At 39.9% G+C, this 23,862-nt stretch overlaps 2 protein-coding genes across 2 annotated transcripts; one reads left to right on the top strand and one right to left on the bottom strand.

Annotated features, from left to right (window-relative positions):
• Positions 1 to 1,936: 1,936 nt before the first annotated feature.
• Positions 1,937 to 6,747, bottom strand: LOC134881830 (tryptophan--tRNA ligase, cytoplasmic). The gene is made up of 11 exons (XM_063909400.1): positions 6,533 to 6,747; positions 6,092 to 6,206; positions 5,186 to 5,402; positions 4,924 to 5,032; positions 4,593 to 4,712; positions 4,302 to 4,484; positions 4,009 to 4,109; positions 3,195 to 3,307; positions 2,937 to 3,110; positions 2,704 to 2,844; positions 1,937 to 2,453 (listed from the first exon to the last, which is right to left on the bottom strand). The coding sequence occupies exons 2-11, from the start codon at positions 6,203 to 6,205 to the stop codon at positions 2,298 to 2,300; spliced, it is 1,428 nt and encodes a 475-aa protein (XP_063765470.1). The 5' UTR covers position 6,206; positions 6,533 to 6,747; the 3' UTR covers positions 1,937 to 2,297.
• A 142-nt stretch (positions 6,748 to 6,889) lies between these two features.
• On the top strand, positions 6,890 to 23,148 carry wdr25 (WD repeat domain 25). Its single transcript, XM_063909399.1, has 7 exons — positions 6,890 to 7,005; positions 7,720 to 8,453; positions 12,573 to 12,720; positions 18,824 to 18,954; positions 20,230 to 20,400; positions 21,221 to 21,361; positions 22,634 to 23,148. The coding sequence occupies exons 2-7, from the start codon at positions 7,737 to 7,739 to the stop codon at positions 22,853 to 22,855; spliced, it is 1,530 nt and encodes a 509-aa protein (XP_063765469.1). The 5' UTR covers positions 6,890 to 7,005; positions 7,720 to 7,736; the 3' UTR covers positions 22,856 to 23,148.
• The last annotated feature ends 714 nt before the right edge of the window (positions 23,149 to 23,862 follow it).

Here is a 23,862-nt window from a genome sequence, read left to right as displayed (position 1 = left end):
TGGTCGTCATCCTGCGTATGAGTGTCTAACTGGGATATTGAAACAGTGACTAGAAAGCATTCTGCCAGAATTGGGACAAAGCACCATACAGCTATGCAGTGTGGTAAAATGCAATACAACAGCCCTGTAACCAACCAACACGTCGTGGAAAGTACATTTCAAAAGTATTGTAGCACTTTTTAAGTACTTGTAGTGTGAGAATAATCAATATATCAAATGTTACTATGTGCTTAACCCTCAGGAGGTCCTTAAATATCCTAACACAATTGTTCCTAAGGACAAAAAATGCCACCTTCCTAAAAACTGCTGTAAAATATTATATATTAATATTGTTTTTCACTTTAAACGACTTCATCTTTCTAAACTACTTTAGCCTGACACATACATATCAAATATGAATTATATTTTGGGGATTTTGACCCTTTAGAGGCCAGTATGTTTACACAACTCGGGGCCATCCAGGGCCAGTTTCCTCATGAGCTGCTACTCAGCCAGTGCAAAGGACGTGAACAAATTATCACAGATAATAATCCCGTGCTGGACTGGCCATCTTGCACTTTCCCGGTGGGCCGACATGCCTTTTGGGCTGACACAACTTCATATTATTTTTATTTTTGTTCTGATGACCCGTTCAGGTACATGTATGTTGGTATTTTTGGGTGCACTGATAGAAAACATTTTCCTCGGTTCAGGAGCCGATACTGTGTTTTTCTTGATGGTTGTGGATTCGTTCATCCATCTCCTCTCTGCTCTTGATTATATTTCAAATCATTAATCCAAATCTGCAACGTAACTAAAGGTATTAAATAAATGTTGAGGAGTAAAATTACAACTGATGAAGTGGAAGTACAAAGTAGCATAAAATGGAAATACTCAATTAAAGCACAAGTATACAATTGTACTTGTACTAATAGTAAATGTACTCTGGCTGCTACTATTTGGATATGTTCTTTGATTTTATTATTAACCCTTGATTGCCACTTTATTGTATTTGTTAGTCTAGTCCCTTTGCTTCTACTCTACTACATCTTGGAAGGCATTGTTGTGCTACAATTTATTGATAGTGATGTTTACAGGAACATTCAGATAAGTGCAAATGTAACTCCATGGTCATTAGTGTTGTAATGGCTTAAGAGCATACAATTTATTTCCCTATATGCTCTACAGGGATCCCAGTACTCAAATAGGGCCTGAAAACACATAGGCATGGGAGTCCTGCCCCTTAGGTCTTACTGTAGTAGTGAAGGTGTTTGAAAGCATTTGAGAACAGATATTTTTTTGGAAGCACCAGAAGTAAATACCTCAAAGAGAAACTTTTATGTCCATACTTGGAATGACTAAGAAGCCCCTACACTTTACTCCGATTTAACAAGAGTGCTGAGCTGACGTGTCGAAAGAGCGTCCACAATGCCAGAGTAGAATAATGGAAAACATAGAAAGTGTTTCTGTGTGAAATACAAACATTTGTTTTTATAAAGGTATGTTTTGGTTTGTTTAAGAACAGTTTACATTTTTGATCTGGGCAGGAGTAAAATTCTCTTCCAGACTAAATCTTTAGTCTAGGCAGAAGTGAAACTGTGCCTAGACTAACAATTAAACTGCACTTGAACACAATGAAAATATATTTCTCTTCCAAAAAAAGTTACCTTGATTCATTCCCCTTTGCTGATAAGAATACAATTGCTTTCGTTCCTTTGAGTAAAACACTGATATCCTACTTCTTATGTGCTTTGAATCTTCAGAGATTAACTTCTCATAATATATCTCCTACTGTATTACCAAATAGACACTATCTCTCAACACCGTGTAAAACACAGCTGCTTTTGATTATTACAGAGTAGAAGAGATTGTTCAAACACATTTTTTTGTCCAAAGTAAAATACTTTTCATTCGAAGTGGATGTGCAAATGTGCTATAGGAAGAAATTGTAACAATGTACGATTGTAGTCGCTTTAATTTTCATTCAACCTGAACTGAATTCAGAGTAAATCAGCGCGTAAAACACAAACTTCATGGAGATAGATGTGTACATTTGGTGCAGAGTGAAGCTAACAAGTAGCATGATGATAAGCATGAAGTCAAAGGCAATGCCGTGCTTAGTTAAACACAGAGAAGGACACCATTGCTTCATTAATTTACATTTTTACATTTTCTTCAGGTCTGATGCAAACTGAAAGAGAAAACGTTGTCTTCCTGTTACAAATTTCAACAATGTTAAATGGAGAACGATACTTATTTCCTCTTGTATCAAGTTTGATTAACATGAAGCGTGACATCTCATCTCTTCAAGCATGCTATTAGTTAAAATTTAAAGGTCTGGGAGTCATGAACTGCTTGACATTCTCCTCTGTGACTTCCTTGCGTCGCTGCTGATGCTGCTCAATTATCGGCTGCAGAGTGTCAATCAAAAGCTTCTTCAGTTCTCCTGTTAAGAGAGCTCCACTTGCGTAGTCCTGTAGAGGAAAGATTGAAGGAGTGGATGTGAGGAATGTGCAGAAATAAAGTTGAAGAGGACGATCGGTAAGCCGAGAAGAATGATGAACAAAAAACAAGATAAAAAGTCCAAGGGAGGACAGAGAAAGTGGAACAAGAGTTACATTCATAGAAAGAACAGGGAAAACCAAACAGAGAAAAGGTTCTGATAAGAAGAATAAATAACATTTGCAAGATATCATATATTTCCTATTTTCTCCAAACCCTCACCTGTCTGATCTTCTCCAACTGTTCATCATCCTCCAGGAAGAATGTCAAGTACATGAAGGCGACGTCAACGTCAGGGTTTCCTCCATACTTCCTGTGCTCTTCCACTGTGTCCTTTCCTCCCGAAAACGCATGTTTGTTGACCTGTGAGAAATGTTAAAACAGGTCATTCAGCAATCGAAGGCAATATGGAACTGATTGAAAAATATTCGGAGAAAAACTAGTATGGGCATCACCTTGTTTTTGATCTGCTTGGGTGTGTCAGTGAGGAAGATAGAGGAGTTGGCGTCACTGGCGCTCATCTTGGTCTGCGCCCCCTGCAGGGCTGGGAAGAAGGTGGAGTGCAGCAGGGCTGGTTTGGGATAGCCGATCCTTGGAGCTACATCACGGGTCATCCTGAAGTAGGGGTCCTGGAGGAGAGAGAAAATAGATATCAATAAATGTACAAAATTAGTATATGGTGTCTTAGTCTATTACTGCAATGCTTTCCTGACCTGGTCTATGGCGCAGGGGATGAGACACTGTACGTCCTTTCTGCCATTGAAGATCTGTGGGAAAGAGTTACTGAAGGATGGCGCTGCCTGGATGGCTGGGAAGCTGATCTTTCCTGGATGGATAGAAAATAAGACACAATCAAAGCACCGACAAGGTATTCACATGATTTAATTTCAGGATCAGGAGATGGCAGTGGCTCAGTCAGTAGGGGCTTGGACTGGGAATCGTAGGGTCGCCGGTTCAAGTCCCCGAACAGACTTGAAATAAGGAAAGTGGACTGCTACTTGGAGAGGTCCCAGTTCACCTCCTAGGCCCTGCTGTGGTGCCCTTGAGCAAGGCACCGAACACCTCCAATCCCCCCTCCCCATTGCTCCCCGGGCGCTGCACAATAGCTGCCCACCGCTCCTAGTACTAGGATGGGTTAAATGCAGAGGACATTTCACTGTGTGTGCTCTGCTGAGTGCATGTATGTGACTAATAAAGAGGGTTTCATTCTATTCTATTTTATTCTATAGTATGACAAAACCACAAACCCAAGATTACACAACACTTCTTGTACATAAATACAATCATATGAAAACAAGAGTCATTTTTCAACAGTTGCCCTGACTATTAAAGCAATCTGAAAACAACACATTGGGCTCTGGCAAGCAGTTATGAAAATGTGGCATTTTAAATTGTCCAAAAAGTATAGTTTGTTAAAAGACGATTATTTGATGAATAACTGCTCATTTCTCATGTTGCTTCCTATTTTAAAAAGGAGAAGAATCCACTGATCGTGCAAAGAATTCAGGGAGTTTTTAGTTGTCTTACCAATGCAGTCACTGTCTGTAAAGCCAAATATGCCTTTGACCTGGTTGAATGTCACATGCTTCTGGATCTTTACCACATTTCTGTAGAATTCAGGGGATGCACTGCAGAAAACAAACTGGAATTAACACATTTAAAAACAAAGCAACTGTAAAATAGCTCTGCATTTATCTGAGCAAACAGTTAAAAAGCTGAATTGTCCTTGTTAAATATGGTAGGGCTTCTATGTATCCTCAAAAGCCTTAGCAGTAAGGTTAGCGTGGTAGAAATACAAATGAATTTTTTGTCACATTTACCCCATGTACTCAAGGTCTGAGAAGATGAAGGTTTTGTTGACATCAAAGCCACAGGCGATGATGTCCTTGGTGTTTTCCACAGCGAAGCGGTGGCAGTCCTCTAGTGATAGATCCTTCCACAGGTACTTCTCATCATCAGTCAACTGGATCACCAGGGGAATGTCAAATACATCCTGCAACCATCTTCAGAGAAGGAAGGAAGTGTAACTAGCTTCATTTGAAATGGTGCCCTGCTGATTTTATGCTCTATTAAGCTCTCTGGTCTTAAAACATGAAAGAGGGAGAACTCACTTAGTGAAGATGAAGGGGATGAGGTGACCGACGTGCATGGCCTCAGATGACGGACCTCTGCCAGTGTAAAGATAGAAGGACTTTTGCTTTTCATAGGCATCCAGTACTTGATGCATATCCCTGCCAGAAACAACAACGAGAGATATATTGATGTGTCTTTTTTGGAAAAAGGTCAAAGGTTGGATATTTTCATACTGACATTTTTTTCGGAATGATTATAAATGATAAATTGCGAAATAGGTTGTGAAACGCCCACACACTAGAAGTTAGGAATTAGGAAAACATAAAGAGACCGCAATGATGAAATATTGTCAGTTACTAAAAGGCTGACCTGTGTGAGAAGAAGATTCCTCGTCGTAGAAAGTGATGAGCCTTCTGTCCCGAGACCTTTTCTATTCTGTCCACCAGCTCCTTGTCAATTTTACTGCTGCCAAACCTCACTAAGGAAAGACAAAACACAATTCAGATTGCAATGTTGTATAGCTTAAAGAACCTTAAATGACCTCATAGTTAAAAGTAAATTATTGCTCTTTTTTTTCTTTTAACTGTGCTAAAATATTTCAGCTGTTAGGTGAAGTAAATTTGAAGCTTACATATGAGTTTGTCATAATCCACTCCCTTGGCGTTGTTGGTGGAGACGTTCCATGGGTCGACTGTGTCTTCATCATCAGCGCCACCTGCTGCTGGCCCGTTTTCGGGGGCAACAGAGTTTTCTGAAGGTGGACAGCCTGCTTTGTAGTCCTGACCTGTCATCTGTTTGTAGTTTATTTTCAACTTCAGCAGCAGCTGGACAGCAGCATCAATATCAGCCTGAGGGAGCCAAACACCACTGTCAGATGACACATCAAAAAAGCAACCAAATCCCCAAAGACTCAGGTGGTAGTGTGGTGCTTGTTCGTTGTGATTCACAAAAGATAAGAACACAATTATTAAATGGTCATGTTGTTTCAGGGAAAAATTCCCGGCTACATTGGAAAATCCACAATAAACAGTTTTCAATGGAACCACTTTCTACTAAATTGAAAAATGGTCCCTGGGAAAACTGTTGACCGCATGTTCTGTTGGTTTTACAGAGGAAATCGGCTCTGTTCTTGGAAGAAATATGTTGCTTTTGAGTCGTTTTCAATGTCATTTTGCACTGCTTTACAGCAAAGTATCACACTGATTCAAAACTAAATATAAAAATGTAATCTTGCCTACTTCAAACAGTGCTCAAAATGGCTTTATAGACAGATGGATTATAAAAGGATAGCTAGTAAGGTTTATAAACTGTATGGCACAAATTTGATGGAACAAAAATGCATATTGCTAAGTGGTATGGAAGACCAATTCTGTGAGCTCTACAAACACAATTGCATATTATTTATATTATCATAATGGGGTTGTTGCAGACCAGTCTAAACAAGTATAACCAAAACTACCTGTAAGTCACAGTTGGTGAGCAATGTTATCCCACAGAGTAAACTTACTGTTGTCCATGTTGGTTAGTAAACACTTACTTTAGAAGCTTTAGCCGTTTTCAAGGTCCTGACTTGTTCTCCTTGTGCTGTCAGTTTCTCATAGAGCTCCACTGGACTACTGGCTCCTTCCCCGTCTCCCTGACAGTCTGCCATCCTTCACCAGATCAAGGTAATATAAATGTAAAGTATATTACTGACCAAAACACAACATAAATGAAAGAAACATGTTTTAGTATGAGGTTAACAGAATTACTGAGGTTGTATCTGCTTTAGCAATACTGTATCTCCCTCCACAGCAGTTGAGATTATCCCATATGTGAACCTACCACAGCGAACTAGTGGAGCTAGCTAATCATATACAGCCTGTAGATGAATAAATATACGCTACCGTATTTCATAAATGATAACATCACATACATTAAATAATGGAGTAGGTCATTTAAAGGATGCATTATTTAGATAAGCGACTAGCCGACATACCTTATAACAATCTTCACACAGCTGACAGCTCACTCGTACAACTTGCATCAGCCTGAGTGAGGTAGTGTTTGGAACAATGTTTCCCAGGTAAACAGGCGTCTTCCAAGGTTCCGTTTTACATTAATAAGGATAAAGTACAACAACTAAAAGCTCTGTTTAATACAGTCAATATGCAGAAGTGTTTAATGTTTTTACCATGTTAAACTCATTGTTAAATCCACAAGTTAAACTAATTGTAAATAGGTATACATCGTCGGAGTCGTATCAGTGTGACAACCACTTCTGCTCTGCTCCTACCAGAAGCTTTCAAAATAAAAGCATTTAAGCGTGCGCATCGTGTTACATGAGGGACAAATATAAATATTCGTTTTATTCTGAAACTGCATTATCTTTTATGCTTTTGCGGGATGTTCAACATATATGACTGTTTTAACGCTCTGAAGTCGGATAATCGTTTTTTAACCAAGTTTCAGGTACGACAGTTTTAGGCAGATTAATAGAGTACCGTTAGCTTCACTTTGTAGCCTATATAAGACTTTGAGTCACACATGCAAACGTTCAACATTAGCTAGATTTGCTACACTGGCATTCAAACAAAACTCAAAACTGCAGGAAGTATCGATTGCGTCAACGTAATATCAACGTAGTATGACAGCGTATTTTCTTTAAGTTACCTGACGTTTACTAACGTAGTAGATCATATACATGTAATATATTGTTTCCAAGGGTAGTGAGTTGAGCTAGCATCACTGTTTTTAAGTTTTGACGTTGTGGTGACCGATGGAAGGACCTTAAACATATGACGAAAGATAAAGTAAAGGCTAAAATGCACAACTTGAAATTCTGGAACTCCCGTCAATGATCTTCCTGTCGTTCCTGTCGTTCCTGTTTTAATAGAAATGTATTGAAATGATCTGCTTCATATTTATCTCACAAACTGGTGCATGGTGCGTGGTTTAGCCACAACAGTGAGAGTACATTCCCAACACAAATTGCGTCAATGTGTGGCTAATCTGCCAGGCTAAGGTATTTCATGTCACGGATGCTGCTGTATAAAGTCTATGGTTGTAACACGTCTATAATTAACGTGCAGTAATACAACCAACCACTAGGTGTCACCCTCGGGCCTCTAATGTATTGACACCTCACCTGTTTTACCTCTTTCCCTCTGGGTTATTTTCAAACAGGTCGTCATCATGTGAACATGTCTTCATTAGTGGCCTACGAGGATTCAGATTCTGAAGAGGATGATCATGATCAAACAGTGGAGGAAATATCAGCTCTACGAACTGGATCTTTTCAACATAACAAAGATGTCAAGATGTGTAATTCCTTAGAGATAACACCATGCCCTCACATTTTCACACCTGACCCTGACCGTTCAGTGTTGGAATATCATGAAAATGCCTTAGAAAGAGGTAGTTTTTCACTACACCCACGTCAGAGTTGGGATAGAGAATATGGCAGTGACGGGACAGCACCAGAAAAACATTTTAGAGATACTGTTGCTCCTCTGAGTTTACCTGTGACTCCGAAAATAATCTCAGCAATGCAGACTCTTCCTAACATGCCACAAAGTTTCAGCGATGGGTTGAACTCAAAAAGACATCACACTGTCCAGCCTGGTGTCAGACCGTACATCCCCAAGAGACAGAGACTTGCCCCCTCAGTTGAGATAACAGACCCAAAACACCCAGGAGGGCAAGCCTCAGGGAATCAGACCAGGGAAAGCCAAATTCTTTCAGAAGTGTCAGCCAGAGTAAAGCCGTATCTCGCCCACAAGGCCGGGGCTGCAGGGATACCGAGGAGGCTCCTGATGAGCCTGGGAGGCCACCAGGGGCCGGTCAACACAGTGCAGTGGTGTCCTGTGCCTCATCTCAGCCATCTGCTGTTGTCTGCCTCCATGGACAAGACTTTCAAGGTAATGAGCTTCAACAAAACTCTCACTGAATTCAGATCAGATGACCATTGATACTTAGCCCTTGAACCTGTAGTGTGACATTGATAAAAAAGGGATTCATTGCTTCTGTAGTGTAATGTAGGCTTTCTCAATTCAAATTGTACCAGCAATATATTGATATTATATGGATTTCATCTTAGATTTTTATATTATTATATTGCATGCATCTTATCGTCTTAATTTACCACCTCGTTTACCACTTTTTTCTCAATATTGATTATCAAAAATCCCATTCCATGAATATTATGTGATAGTACCATCGGTCAACCCTACAATATCATTGCAATATTGAGGTATTTGGTTTATCTTGTAATTCAAGATTTAGCCATTATCAAGTTTTTCACCATATGATCAAATTGGTCCTTCTTTCTCAAGTTGACAGCTACATATACATAGTGATAGGGAACCCTTTTTCTTATGTTTTTAATGCTCTATAACACAAAACACATTTATCAGCATACTCTCAGGCAGGTGTCAAGTTCACAGAGGAGGTCTAAGGGGATAATCACTTACCTGACATGCAGTGTAATTGGCACAGAGTCCCAGGCAGCGAGATATTATCCGCCATGCTGCTTCAATGTATAAATGTACCACAAACCACTGTCTTCAGAATCATATCTGTCACTGTCAGCTAAATGTATGTCAGGACCCACAGGGCTTCCTATCTCTTTCTCTTTCCATTTTTCCAATTCCCTCTCCCCCTCCTTTTCTGTAATTCACACCACGAAAACAATCCTTCATTTCCCGAATGTAAAGGTCAAATCATGCAGGTGCTTGCCAGCCGGATAAATATTTCCATCCCAGTACTTAACCACGTATCCCACCAATATCCTAAGAGGACTCTGAATAGTTAATGATTTGAATATGCATGTGATCATTTGCATAATCACACAAGTGCAGCAGTATGGCATCCAACTCTTCTATTTCTCCTGGAAAGGAAGGTTTGGAGCAGATTGTGGGGAAGAGGAGGGAAGGAGAGGAGCAGAGTTGTTTGTTTGTATGCAAGGATTTCTCTTCGCTATCTCAGTCTGCCAAACCAGCTGTTTTCAGTGACACCATTAGAGAGAGAGCATATGAAATACTGTCATTTATTCGTGCACGTCATATGGCCGATTTTGCTCCATTTGAGTGGAGGATTTTCAACAGGTCTCTTTTTTTCTCCAAACGGCTTGTAACGGCTTCACAGATATTCAGCCTCCACACAGTTATTCATGTTAGCCCCAGTATCTGGCAATGCATGCTTCAACTGGAAGCAATAAGGTTTTAGAATTGCAGGATTATGGGGTGACAAAGAAATGAAGCATGATGCAATCCTCATCATTATACAAGAAGAAATATAAGAATTAATTGATTTAAGAAGATGCCAAATCTACATATTTTAATACTGTCAGAGTCGCAAATTGAAACAAAAAGAAACATGTGCGATCTTTCCATTAAAAACTAGATTTTATTTTTGATGTCTGCTTTCTCTCTTTGTGTTTATTAATGAGTGTGTAGCAGAGAAAAGAAGGTGCTCCTCTTCCCCTTCACAAGCAGTCATTTGATACAAAGACAGTTATTTTATTTTCCCACCATGTAAAAATTGTAGATTCTTTTATGGCCACAGAAATCCTTTGGCAGGTGTTCATTAAATGATATGCCTCTACAAACTGCAATACAATAAACTGCATGTAACCATAGCAACAACACTTGAGTTTCACACTTAACAATTTACTCTCATTAATAGGACCGTGCCTTGATTGTAACTAATTACAAACGTATACTTATATAGGTTTCTGTGCATGTAAAGTGTCTGCAAAGGCTAAAACTGTGAGGCTGTGGCTCAGTTCCCCCCAAATTGCTCCTGATTGCCAAATTGCTAAGTCGCTTTGGATAAAAGTGAGGAACATGTAAAATCCCAAAGTTCCTTCCAGAGGGAGTATCTCAGCATGGTATTCTGCTGGTAAAGGTGCATTACCTGCAAAGTCAATACTTCAATTTCCTTTGACTTCTGTTGCATGTCAATACACGGCTTAACTTTGAAGTGCTACAAAACGAGTACAATAATATTACACTGTAAAATACATGACATGCACATAATGTGAACATGCTGTGTGTTTATGCAGCATTGTTAATGTTCTTGTATTGAGGCGGCTTGTCATACACATAGATTTTGTCTTCAGTACTCTTACACCTCGACTGATTCTTTACTTCTCTCTTTGGCTGAAGACAGAGTCTCTCCTTAAGGCTTCCTCCTCCTCTTCTCCATCCTGTGTGTTAGTTCATTAGAGACACTATCATTACTCCAGCCAGTTTGCAGCCGTTGTCTCCATGGCTACGGCAGGTGTAAAGCAGCAGTTTTTAAGTTGATAACACAAATACCAATTTAGTTTTAATAACAGAGAGTCATTTAGGAAACAGATTACTCCGAACAAGTCATTCGCCAGGATCCGCTCTGCGTGACTGTTAAGTGGCTGGTAAAATTAAAGTGGATGCAAATAAAGTGCTTATATACAACCCGTGCCCACATTGTACAGGATTGTTGCAACTATGCGTGCTTTGTATGGTGCTGTTTTGGAGAAATGATTAATGCTGTCACTCATAGGAGGCAGGGCTTAAGCAACATGCGGATTTGTTATAAATAAGTATGTTAAGTTGAATATTTTGAAGCTTTTGTGACTGTAGATGCTAGCAACCGTTGGTGTCTAACACATTTCCTGTTAATTTGAGATGACAGTGTTTCCCTAAACTTAAGATCAAAAAAAGAAGAGGCATCCTGTGTGTACAACGAACGGACATTTTCCTAATAGAGCCTTCTCTCCAATATTAAGCTTCTTGCTGTTAGAAGTGTTACGCTCTATCCCTCTGTCACTTTTTTCTGGCCCTGAAGGCATCTCTGCCATTCTGTTTGACAAACCGCTGCCTGCTGGATTGATAGGTCAGCCTCCCTGTCCATCTCTTTACCCCCATATATCTCCTGGGGGGATTCGGTACAGAACTCCTCGATGTGTTTCTTTATTTTATTATGCTGTATGGAGAATTCAGTGGGTAATAATGAAACACTGGCAGAGGCAAAGAGGGATCTACAGGGCCCCACAGATCTTCAAAGCTCCTCTGTGGCCCTGGGAATGCCGGGGAAGCAAAAAATACTTCATCATTAGTGTCATAAACCTCAGTGGGCACTCGACCAGACCGCTGAGGAGCTTTTGTCTGTTGACATTTTTGACAGAAAATCTATTTCTATGTATATTTCATCTGTAAATCTGATAAAAAGCATGTCACAATATTGAGCAGCATTAAGCGATCTTTTGGAGGCCTGGTGCAGTAACACCACAACAGTGACTAAAACAATGTCGAAATCAACAACCTGGTAGATTACACCCTTATTCCTAAATCACTGTGCTTTATGAGGACTTTTGGTATTTATTCATATCAAAATATAACATTTCCAACCATTGTGTTGTTAGTCATGGCAGTCACAACTAACATACAGCAGCTGGAGCTTTCTCTTGTGCTCCCTCTCTACTCAGAGAAACCGCTAAAACTATTAGAGCCTTTACCCTCTGCAGGGAATTGATTTACAGCCATGTTCAAAGGTTATTAGTTTGATTAATTCATTAGAAAGGTTGTCCTTGCTTTTAAATCCAGCAAATAAGCCTGGTTTGTACATAGTTTGCAAATGTATCCAGCCATACTTTGTCGAGCAATTCAATTTTGTGTCATTACAATAGAATGAAGGGCAGGAATAAAACGAATATATCCCTTTTCACTTTAGACACATTCAATGCATCGTCTGCAAAAGCATGGCAGAGAGATGTCAGTTTGTTTTTCTTGTTCTTCAGTTCAAACTTTTAACCTGTTAGCACAACTACATTAGCTTTGTTTTCCTTAATAGAGCAAACAGGCTGAGCACAAATGCCTGATATAGTATTTGACCATTTCGTTAAACTCTTAAATCACTTTCTGTCATCTGAAGTTGTTCACTAGTACTTTGTTTTTCATGCAGCAAAGCTGAAAACGCTCTCCTCCAGTCACTGTGTTTCTGCAGTGTCGGTGTGTTTGTGGCTTTGGTTTGATGCGACGTGCTCATATATCTGGCAGGTGTGGGATGGCGCAGAGAGCGGGCAATGCCTGAGGGTTTACACCTGCCATTCGGGAGCTGTGCGTGATGCCTGTTGGACCCCCTGCGGACGACGCCTCCTCACCGGCTCCTTTGACAACAAGGCTCTGATCACAGACGTGGAGACAGGTAAGAGGCAACAACTTTCTCCAGGCTCTGATGAACACAATGTTGCATAATAACGAAAAGTTAGACTTCAATATCTTTAGTAAAGCCAGTCTGCTTTACATTACTGAATTTAAATTCAGTTTGAGCTGCTTTTTAATTAAACGTATTGCTTAAAGTGTAGGAAAACCACTTCTTGGCCTTTATACCTCCTGCTAATTTAATGTTTTTTCACCTGATTGGATACCGGTCATTAATTCCATTGCAAAGATTCCTACAAGGATTGCTGCCTTCTTTTTCAAAAATATAAATAAAAAGTTGGTATTTGAGTGTGTATTTTGAAAGCCTGCGGTGAAGCTGTGGTTTCATTTAGAGAGGAGATTGAACCTCTGAATAAAGTTTTATGTCTACACCTTCCTATAATAAGACACCACTTCAGCTCTCTTCATATCTGACACATATCACACACAAACATACACATAACTGCTTACAACGACAGCAAACAGTATTATCATCTGAACAATGTCCACAATGTTGGTCCATTTGAAAGAAATGTACTTTGAACTTAATCAGCTGGCTCATTGGGTTTCTTAGCTCTTTTTTTGTGACCATAAATTCCATTGTCGGTGACATTTACAACTGATCAATAATTTGGTTAGCTTCCTGGCCATGCGAACATTTAACAGACATGGCAGAAAAGATAACAAACCAATCAAACATACTATAACATCTACATATGGGATGCCGCCTTATCAGCACTTGTTTACTTCGTCTGAAGCAAATCATGAATTTCCACACAGCTGAAATAAAATCCCCATTTGTCCCATCGCCCTTTCCCCGACGTTTAAAAGGCTGTGGTATCATAGATGCTTAACACAATGAGCCAACATACAATACTCATTGTTTTAAAAAGCCCCTGTAGCATCTACATCTCCAGGGTCAACACATTGCTATGTTGACTTGCTGCCGTTTGCACTTCCCCTCTCAGCATGTCTGTCAATACTGTCAATAAAGCCTACGGATAATAGCGTGGCCAGCCCATTAAACACACAGGCAGCTCCAGGAAGGGGATCAATAATGGATACATCACCACAGGAGCAGCAACCATGACCTTACACTGTAACGTCACAAACAACAACCATAAATAGACCAACGTTTTGGTCTTACACCAGTGCCTTGCTCAGCACTGTAGGATGTCCTAGTGGGGTCAGACTAACGTGTTTTTAAAGTGTATGAATTTGAGATGTGTCATCACATCCGCCACGCATTGTTTAAAGGTTGGTTGCGCTTCCTTATTCAAACTAAAAATAACCCATTTTCAAGGCAATCATGTGGAAAAATCTTATTTTTTATGATATTTTCTTATTCTTTTTTATTTTCTTACGATTTATTTGTATACAAAATTCAATAAACCAAATTCTTTTTTCCAGGATGAGCCCTTAAGAAGTGTGCTGGTTCTACACAGCAATTCTTTTGGCATCACAAGAGGAAGAAAATGTAATTTAGTGGGATATTAACTTGGGAGTTGGGAATTCCTGCCCAGTTTCTGCTCAATTGTAGTGCAATTTATTGTGTGCTTTCAAAGACCTTGGCACTGACACTTTAAAACCAATTATTTTCAAGCAGTAATAATAACATAGAAGCCAAGCTGCATCTTAACACAACATGGTTTGCTCCCATTTTTGCAGAAGATCATGCAAATGGCACACTCGTGTCAAGGCTAAACAAGGTGCTGGCACCATTACGGATTAATACATAAAAGTATATACTAACATAAAATCTACCAATAGTGAGTGGACACTGAGGGAGCTGAGTGTTTGCCACATCAGACTGTAATCAGGATGAATGTGATCTTTAGCTCTTCACAGTAATGCAGAGCCCTTTACTCTAACAAGGAAGGAAGCTGGGCCTATTCTGTTCAATTGAACTCTCTTCAGAACTGTCTGTGGGCTCATTAATGACACCTGACCCGTGTTTTACCACAGCCTCCAAATGCTGCTCCAATTGGTGTTTATAAGAGAAATGGAATTATAAAGGAGTCTAAGCATTCAGAGTGGTGTGTGGGCCCATTTTTTTCTGGCTGTCGTTGCAGTTGTTCCTGTGTCCAATTTAATTTGTAGAATCTTTATATCCACTCCCAGCGGGCCACAGGCAGGCTGTCACAGCTGAATAGCAAAAGAGGCGGGAGAGGAGGGTATAAAGTGGGAGCGCAGGTTAGGAGGCATAATGCGGAATGAGAAAGAGAGAGCAGTGGGAGAATGCGAGAGAAAGAAATCAAAAGAGGCAGAATCAATTCAGAAAAGCGAAACATAGAGAAGGAGTTGGGGAGTGGAATAAAATGAATTTCATCTGGAGGGCATTAGTCTGAGGTGGCAGCTGTTGGCCATTGCTTCCCTGGCTCTCCTTGGAAAAGCTGATTGGCAGAAGATGGTGTGGGAAAGTATGCTCAAATCCCCTCAGGCTGCCACAGGTTGAAGTGTCAGCTCGTTCATGTGTATGCAGAACTGGAGTTTTCTGTGCAGATGCCTTCAGGCACTGGCAGAGAGCAGAGTGTCCTTGCTTTCCAAAAAAATCCAAATATACACAAAGATTTTGCCAGTGCTGAGTGAGCTAGTGAGATGCCCTTCCAGCGCAGAAGTGTTTATTAATGATAGTTTATCTCTGAGATGGAGTTTCACTTTATTGGAATGTGTTAGTTGAGAATGAGCTAAAAGCTACTTGTGCCCGAGAGCAAGGGCAAAATAATAAGTCACAATGGGGTTTGACACTTTGCGTCATCCCACAGAAAATAGTTTGTTAAAAAATGTCAGTATACATCCTAGCTTACCCTGCAATTCATGTGATAGTCCTGTCACACAGGAAATAACTCTGGGTTAATAATTAGACATGGGGCAGGATTTGGCTGCAGGTACTTCAGGTACATCATTTGTTTATAAATAAGAACATATTTTATTCATTCGTATTTTTCACTGTTTTTAAGACTCTTTAATTAGCAGGAACTTGTAATTTCAGAAATAAAAAGATTGTAATGTTTCTCAAAGTAGCAAAACTATCAGAGTATTAAGTGTTGGACTTTTTCTCGTTTGCCCTGTAGTTGATCATTTCATATTACCTCCTTGATGCCTCCTTCGCACGTTCAAGAGGTAACCCGTACACTGAGTCTGAATACGCTCAGCAACCTTTAGCACTGCACCTCAGGAGACGATGCATGCAGCAGCACACACAGAAGCCTTCACTCCAAAGGCCAGCGGCAAGCATATGTGCATTTTGACCTACTTTAAGGCTTCAAATTACCGTAGTTACCTACTCGGTTGAAGTTCTACCTGATTGTTATTCTGTGCTGTGACTGCCTCATTTATAACTTTCGTAGATGCACATGTTATAAAAATAGAAACATTGGTCTATTTTTAAATATATATAGAATATGCTAATGACTATATCATTTCAAAGCAACTGAGTTTAAGTGGTATGCGTTTCTTGCAGTCTGTGCATTTGGAGTAGCTCGACACTTCAATACAATTTACAACTCAAGGGTACTTTCTTCCTGTGCCCTTGAAGTGAATCTCTTAAATATTAAGTATAATTTGCCACCCTCGTGTCCCTAGCAACCCTCGCCACGAGTGATAAGTGTTGCCTACTTGTAATTTCACAAAAATTCATTATGCAAATGTTGTTCTCTCCTTTTAAGCTTGGTTATCAATGTGATCGTGCTTATTAAACACATGATCATTAAAGCATATATAAACTTTAATTCTCAAGGTAAATTTGCTTTTACATCAACACCTCCTAAATGTAGCTGGAGGTCACTCTGCGTTTGTCAGTATTTACACATATGGCTTGCTTACCAAAACATGTATCTGAACTTGGTTGGTTGAAACCAAGCAGAGTTTCTAAATTTTGTTTATGTTGCGGTGACAGCACCCCGCTTTCGTGGAGCCATTAATGAGGCATAATATCCATTTCATGCTAGCTTCCCACTGCTCTAAGGGGCTTGCTCCAATCATTCCTAATGTCCTCTGCACTGTAGTTATCTGCTGTGTGTGTCAGCTCCACATTATGTTCACAGCTCTTTTTTAGGACCACAGAGTAAATTATCTTGAGTGGAGGGACAGATCACTGCAGACTTTCCTTATCTCCCCCCTAAAGCAAACTAATTAATCTTGCTTAATTAAAACTTGATGATGCCCCATTTATTATGAGAACAGTGTTGATTTTTCATTGCCTTGCCAAACATAATTCTTAAATCTCAATGACAGATCTCTGTATCGCTACGGGTAAGCCAATTAAGCAAGAAGTCTCAGCCCGACGAAATTGCCTGTTAAAACTTTGGATCAATGCAGTGGAATTTAGGAGCGGGCTAGCCTGCCATTAAGTGAAAGAAGGTCCATTTTTGCTGCATTTTATGAGCTGTGACTCATTGCCCCTTCAACAAAGATCTTTCTAGGACTAGTGTGTAATAAAGTGTGTTTTTGTTGTGGGGCTAAGACTGTTTAAATGGGGTTTTGTTGTTGAATTAATGAGGAGACGGTGAACCCCGAGGTGTTCTACTTTGCATAGCCTTTGACAGAGCCGCTAGCTTATAGTCTGCTTTAGCTCCTTTTTTTTTTTTTACGTTTTCCCAGGAAACTTCTTTTTGATCGCACCGACAGGCCTAATTATATTTAATCCCCTCAGTGTTTTTGTTTTGTTTCTAAATATGACATTTTAAACTGATATTAGGTAAAGCAGCCTCCAGCCAAAACAGTGTTTCATAATTCTCTTCTGAACGCCTTTATATCTTTGTGAGTTTAGATTATCTTTTAGCTTTTGAGATACTAATGTGCACACCAAAGCTGTGAAATTGAGACGGACAGTTGATTTGTTGAACTGCTCTGGGGCATCCAATTATAACTTAATAGTTGTGTTTTACAAAACACACTTTGGTTAGCTTTTATAGTGACAGAAAGACTATAATTTGGCCTCTTCGAACCAAAAATCACCACTGAAAACTTATAATCCTTTTAATTTAACATTAGTTTTTCCTGAATTTCAGAACACAAACTGAGGTGGGAACACTTCTCTCTTTGGCACGACTCCAGATTTACTGTAAATTTCATCAGTGAGCTTGTTTTCCAATCACCCTGTTTATAAGCAAAGGCGACAACACAATTTAATTACACCCAATGTTTACTGCACAGGAATCTAATGGGCACTGTGCTCGATTAATAAACCAAAGAGAAGTTTCAGGAGGATTTGCATCTCAGAGGAAATGTAATGGAAATTAATATCGTGTTTGGTTTAGTCTTGACAGTTTACACACACACTGTCGTTGTTTCAGCAGCCATTACTCAGATGAACAAGTCGCAGCAGAGTAGCACAGATGCTAAAGAAACATATTTATTTGTGGTTATTGGAACCAAGAATATTTTCTATCATTGTCCAGATCGATATGCTGTCTTTCTACTGATAGATTCATTGATATATACTTTATTTATCCCAATGTGGGAGGTGATTTTGTTACAAAAGCAGCAGTGTGTACAGACATTAAAATAAAAACACTTAAACAATGAAATGATTAACCAATTAAAAGTAAAATCAAAAACGTTATATCAAATATAAATAATATACTATGTTCTGGATATGTTCTAAAGAAGTCCAAAATACTGCAGTTAGTTGCAGGAATGTATGCTTACACTACAGGAGCATAGACATACTTGTATGGGATAGTATGATAGTACAGATATACAGTTCATGGGTATTAGGATGAAGGAACTCAAACTCATACTGCAAATCAAAGCTCATACAAATAAAGTAATCTGAACCTTAACTTTTAGGATCTTAAACATAGAAAAATCACTGTTTCTTTCCTACCGTTACATATCAAAGCCAATCCACATAAAATACTATATACTATGCAAGGCTTGAACTGTAGAAATGTCAAAATAGTCCTGTTTCATCGATCTCAAAAATAAAAGCAAGATGTTACACATTGGAAGTGTATTCCTGTTTCCTTCAGGTTTTGATTTGATAGTTCGAAACCAAGTGAGCTGCGGTGACAAAAGATGATGGATTTATTTTCTCTCTACCTTTTCCCTCTCTTTCTACCTCTCTATACCTTTTTCCTTCTCCCTCTCTCTCCTGTCTGTAGGGCAGCAGGTAGTGAAATTGGACAACCAGTTCAAAGTGATGTGTGCGGTCCTGCATCCCAGCAACCCCGAGGTATTCCTGTGCGGTGGTTACAGTTCAATGGTGAAGGCCTGGGACTCCCGCAGCTGCAAGGTCAAACTTATTAACCTCCCTATAGTGGAATTATCATTGTTATTGACTTCGCCTCACACACTGTTGTTTGAACTTATAAATCTGAGGCAGGTCGGCTTTGAACATTTGCTCCCTCCCGCACACTCAGAGTTACACACTGCTACATAGAAGGTAGTCTATTTGGCCGTGCACACATGATTTATTTGACTCAAACAGCAGTATTGCCGTATGCATAGAACCAACACTGCAGGTTTTCACACTAATTATTCAGAGCACATTTTAATTTCATTTACGTCTCATAAATTGTTCCCATGAAGCTGCAGCCTTGTTTTTCTATTACGCTTAATGGACTGTTTTATATGATAATACTATTCACCTCCTCAGAATCTGAATGCTCACATGTTTTTTTTCCCTACGGCTGAATCCTTTTCCTGCAGGGTTTTTAAATGAAATAGAGCAGCGATTGCTTCAGCTGGTGTGTCGGTGTGAGGGTAGAGCAGTCCTCAGCAAAGGGCTTGTTAATGCTGTATCGCTGTGGCTGCCTGTCAGTCTTAGTCCTGGGCTGTGTTGTTCCTTCTGTGGGATGAAATTACCCAACTAGATAAAAGGTCCAAGTCTCTCAGGCACAACATTAGACTATTAGGCTGAAGTCCTGCCTAAAACTGCTCTACTATTGTTTGTTAAGTACGATCAATTTGTGTCCATTCAAATTGAGACAAAGACTAATGTAATTTCCAAATTTCTGATCCACTGAAAATGGGCAGTGAAATATTCTAGAGTGAGTTGATTTAAGTTTACCCTAAACTAAAGGCCACATTAACACTTGATTTTGATGCTTTTCTGTTGTTAAATATAAATATATATGCGTTCATGACCTTGATGTTGGTTTCACTCCCTCTTGTTTATACTGTAGCCTCAGTGCAGCATTAGTAGAAGCAGCATGCATGAGAACAAGGAAAGAGATTGCGTAAGTGTTTTTAGGGAAACCCAGCTTACAACTCTACTGCAGCAATTGTCTTGTCAAGCGCAGAGGTCCAGATGTTTCCCTGCTTCCTGTTCATTGCTCTTCTAAGCTGAGAGCCATTAAGGTTTTTAATTCAAACTACAAGTAGTGGTGTTATAAAAACCTCATGGGTGGCTCAATTCTAACTACATGAAATGGTATTAAATATATAAATAAATGTGGTTTAAATAACTTCAGAAGATATTTTAAACAGAGACACTTCCCACTATATCATATATGAAATGTTTCACTATGAGTCTTAAAGGATTTAATACTTATGTGTGTGTTTCCAGGTGGAGAAAGTGTACAAAGCAGGGATCCAGCAAACCTTGGACATCCTGTTTCTGAGAGGTGGTGTTGACTTCATAACGAGCTCTGACTGTGTGAGCAGAGACTCGGCCGACCGCACCCTCATCGCCTGGGACTACGAAACCACCGCCAAGCTCTCCAACCAGATCTACCAGGTCAGGAAATCTCTATGTGAAGGAAGAACAAGTGACATACAGAGTATTTGTCTTATTTCAGCCGTTCAAATACAACTCTAAAATGAAGTGTTACCAGAAAGAAATGGCCCCTGAATAAATAAAGTACGTATCGGCAAATGGCTTTGAAATCATCAGCTAAAAGACTCGGAAGCAGCTTGTATTTTAACAGCCTAAATATATTTCACTTTTAAGGTGCATTTCTGAAAAGTGTGAACTCCCTGACAAGTTAATAATGAGGCATGTGGAGGTGGCATATTTTGACATTTACATAGTGCTGAAGGGAGTGTGCGCTCTACTGAATTAAACTTTGTGCTGTGTGTGTGTGTGTGTGTGTGTGTGTGTGTGTGTGTGTGTGTGTGTGTGTGTGTGTGTGTGTGTGTGTGTGTGTGTGTGTGTGTGTGTGTGTGTGTGTGTGTGTGTGTGTGTGTGTGTGTGTGTGTGTGTCCTTGAATTAAGTGATTCTGCAGTTGAATTGAGCATTTATTGTATAGTAGAGGAAGTCTACTTCACACTACTATTAAAACGTAGGGTGGATAGAGTGACAGCGTACTATACCATATACATACAATGCAATACAATTCAAACCGTGGCCTCATGTGTGACCTCAGTTGTTGAATTGCAGGATTATACAGCTTATCCGCTTCTTTGTCCACCCACTTTTCTTCTGAATATAAGATTTCTTTTCTTATAATGTTATAGTTGACATGCAGCTAGCTTCATGGTTAGCAACATCAACAAACAGGTCAAATAATGAATTCATTTCAAGTCAGTTTTTTCCCTGCATGCATTTGGCCTCCAGGAGCGATTCACGTGCCCCAGCCTGGCTCTCCACCCACTCGAGGAGTCCTTTGTCGCCCAGACTAACGGGGACTACATGGCGGCGTTCTCCTGCCAGCAGCCCTTTAGAATGAACAAGAGGCGGCGATACGAAGGACACAAGGTCAGGAACATCTGTGGCCTCGGGATAGGCGTGTGCCGCGTTGGGTTTAACGCAGGCCGCATCAATACATAATGTATACGCACGCTTAGAGCTTCAGCAGCTTCCCGCACGAACACCAGACTGTTCAAAGTCAGCGAAACAAACCCATTCACACACAGATGAAACGCTAATGGTAACCTACACAACACTGTCGACATGCACCGTAGATCCATGGCCTGTTTCCTCCTCAGCCCCCCAGCCCCCTCCCCTGAAACAAACAAACTAAGTACAATAACATATTTCCACTAAGGTGGGCTAACAGAGCAGAATATGGCTGGCAAATATTACTGAGATCACGTTGAGCTGCCACTGTGGCGTCTGGTTTATTGATTCAACACAAATCCAGGGATGGACAGAAAACAAATTGGTATCTCACACTCCAGGTTTTCTTTGTCGGTGGCCCTGAGGTGCAAAACACACACAACCTTTCAAATCGAAGAGAAAATGAAACATTTCAGAAAACACAGTCATTTCATGTCTGTACTCTTATTCTTATATACTTTATTATACAACCTTTTGAAGCACTTCTAAAAGAGTAAAAGTGTAAGCGACCTGTCAGTGCATCACACAACCTTTATTGTTACTATAAGTACGTCACTGCAGCCTTAAGCCCTTATTGACACAAATACCTACAAATAAAGCAAAGGTTCAGATGTTGAAGGTATAACTCTAAGTGACAATAGACATAATTTTCATTCTGAGTGCGCAATTTAATGGCTGCAGAATAATGACACCCTCTGCGTTTCTAATGTTTCCCTGCAAGCCTCGCTTTTAAAGAGGACTTGATATACGGCAAAGGAAGAGAAGAGCACTTGAGTTGTGCCTATACTCAAATAAATAAAATATCAATTTTTGCGCCCATATTGTCAAAGGCAGCGCGCTACAGCAAAACCCAGTCTCAATAAAAGCCTGGATGGAATCAGGATTGTGCCATAAAGATCAAACAGAAATTCTTCAGTATAAACAAAAAAATAATAGTTTTAGAGAAAATAAAACTCAATGAAGCAAAAAAAACAAACACAATGTGTCAAATTATGAATAGTACCTTATGTCTGTGACATTTTGAGACATCCTACTCTTTCATTATTGTCATTGCTGGCTTTAAGCTGTAGAGCCTTGTGTATAATAAGAACACATTCACGCTATTCCAACATTTAGGCTGCCCAAGTGTGTCATAAACTGGACCCCAAACCTGGTGTTATTCTGACGTTAAAATGCCTCTTCTTGTTGTAGGTGGAGGGATACGCAGTGCAGTGTGAGTTTTCTCTGGATGGAAGTATCCTGGCCTCGGGAAGCTCCACCGGCTCCGCTCACTTCTACGATTACCACAACGCTCGTATGCTGCACACTCTCCGCGCCCACAGCCAGCCCTGCCTGTGCGTTTCCCAGCATCCCGTTCTGCCGGCGACTGCGGCCACCTGTGACTGGGCTGGGGAGATCAAGGTCTGGCAGTAAAGACTGAGAATAAACAAGTAAATATGGACAATAGTAGGCCAAAAGAAGACTAAACTGAAAACTCCAATCCATCTCCATGACTTTATCTCCCATAATCCCTTGGCATACGATGATAAGAACTTGGCAAACAATGCTGGAAGTCAGCAGATCCACTGACGCTTTTGAAAACTGTATTTTTTTGTCTTGCAAGGCCTTGAAAGCATTTCAAAACCACCCACATCTTTATTCTCATTGATACGAACTGCTCTTTTGTGTAAATATTTTGTAAGCATTAAAATGTTTTGCGTGTTTGGCCCATCTTGCATTGATTCAACAGAAAATCTGGGATAAACACGCTGTGCAAGATCAAGAAAGATACTTTACAGTTGAAAAAGTGCGTGAGAGATATGTCTGAAAAGGTAGGCGGTGTTAAAGCAGTCTAAGCGCAATATACACACACAAGCAGACATACTCACACTCGACCTAAATGCTTTTATAGTTGTTTCTTCCACTCCCCAAAAAGTTAGGAACTTCATCATCATGTTCCTTAAAAAATCTCTTAAGGCATTTTCTAATCAAAAGTGTTTTTCATTCCACATTGTGCATACACATCACTTTTCTCTGTGCCTTTTTGTTCTCCCTGCTTTGATATGACATTTCATTTTCACACTGACAGCTTAAAGCATCACAGAAAGACAACCGGAGAACTAAAGGAAATACGACTCCTAAAACTTTGCAGGTTTTTCCAAAATCCTGCCAACAACAGATCAGTGGAGTGCAGACAGATGCCTGTGATCTTTATTCAGTATCTAAGAGAACAACCCTTAAAATACAATGTGCTCAGAGAGATACTCTAATGTTTAAGTCCTTGTTTTCTCCCCTGCAGTTTATACTGTAGTTATTCAACCTTCAACTGCCATTATTATTGTTTTAAAGGACCAACAAGGAAATTGTCAAGCCAGATTATAATTTACATAAATAATTACTCCCGTTTGTAGTACTGCAGTCCCTCTTTCGTTCTTCGTTTT

The sequence above is a fragment of the Eleginops maclovinus genome, chromosome 19 (assembly GCF_036324505.1).
Source record: "Eleginops maclovinus isolate JMC-PN-2008 ecotype Puerto Natales chromosome 19, JC_Emac_rtc_rv5, whole genome shotgun sequence".
Lineage (NCBI taxonomy): Eukaryota > Metazoa > Chordata > Actinopteri > Perciformes > Eleginopidae > Eleginops > Eleginops maclovinus.
This window is presented reverse-complemented; position numbering and strand designations above follow the sequence as displayed.

Excerpts from the sequence above, each read along its gene's own strand:
- LOC134881830 (XM_063909400.1), bottom strand. The coding sequence starts at position 6,205 with ATGGCAGACTGTCAGGGAGACGGGGAAGGAGCCAGTAGTCCAGTGGAG. Across the intron at positions 5,403-6,091 it reads AAACGGCTAAAGCTTCTAAA|GCTGATATTGATGCTGCTGT; the intron begins GTAAGTGTTTAC and ends TGGCTCCCTCAG. Across the intron at positions 5,033-5,185 it reads GGATTATGACAAACTCATAT|TGAGGTTTGGCAGCAGTAAA; the intron begins GTAAGCTTCAAA and ends GTCTTTCCTTAG.
- wdr25 (XM_063909399.1), top strand. The coding sequence starts at position 7,737 with ATGTCTTCATTAGTGGCCTACGAGGATTCAGATTCTGAAGAGGATGAT. Across the intron at positions 8,454-12,572 it reads CCATGGACAAGACTTTCAAG|GTGTGGGATGGCGCAGAGAG; the intron begins GTAATGAGCTTC and ends TATATCTGGCAG. Across the intron at positions 12,721-18,823 it reads GATCACAGACGTGGAGACAG|GGCAGCAGGTAGTGAAATTG; the intron begins GTAAGAGGCAAC and ends TCCTGTCTGTAG.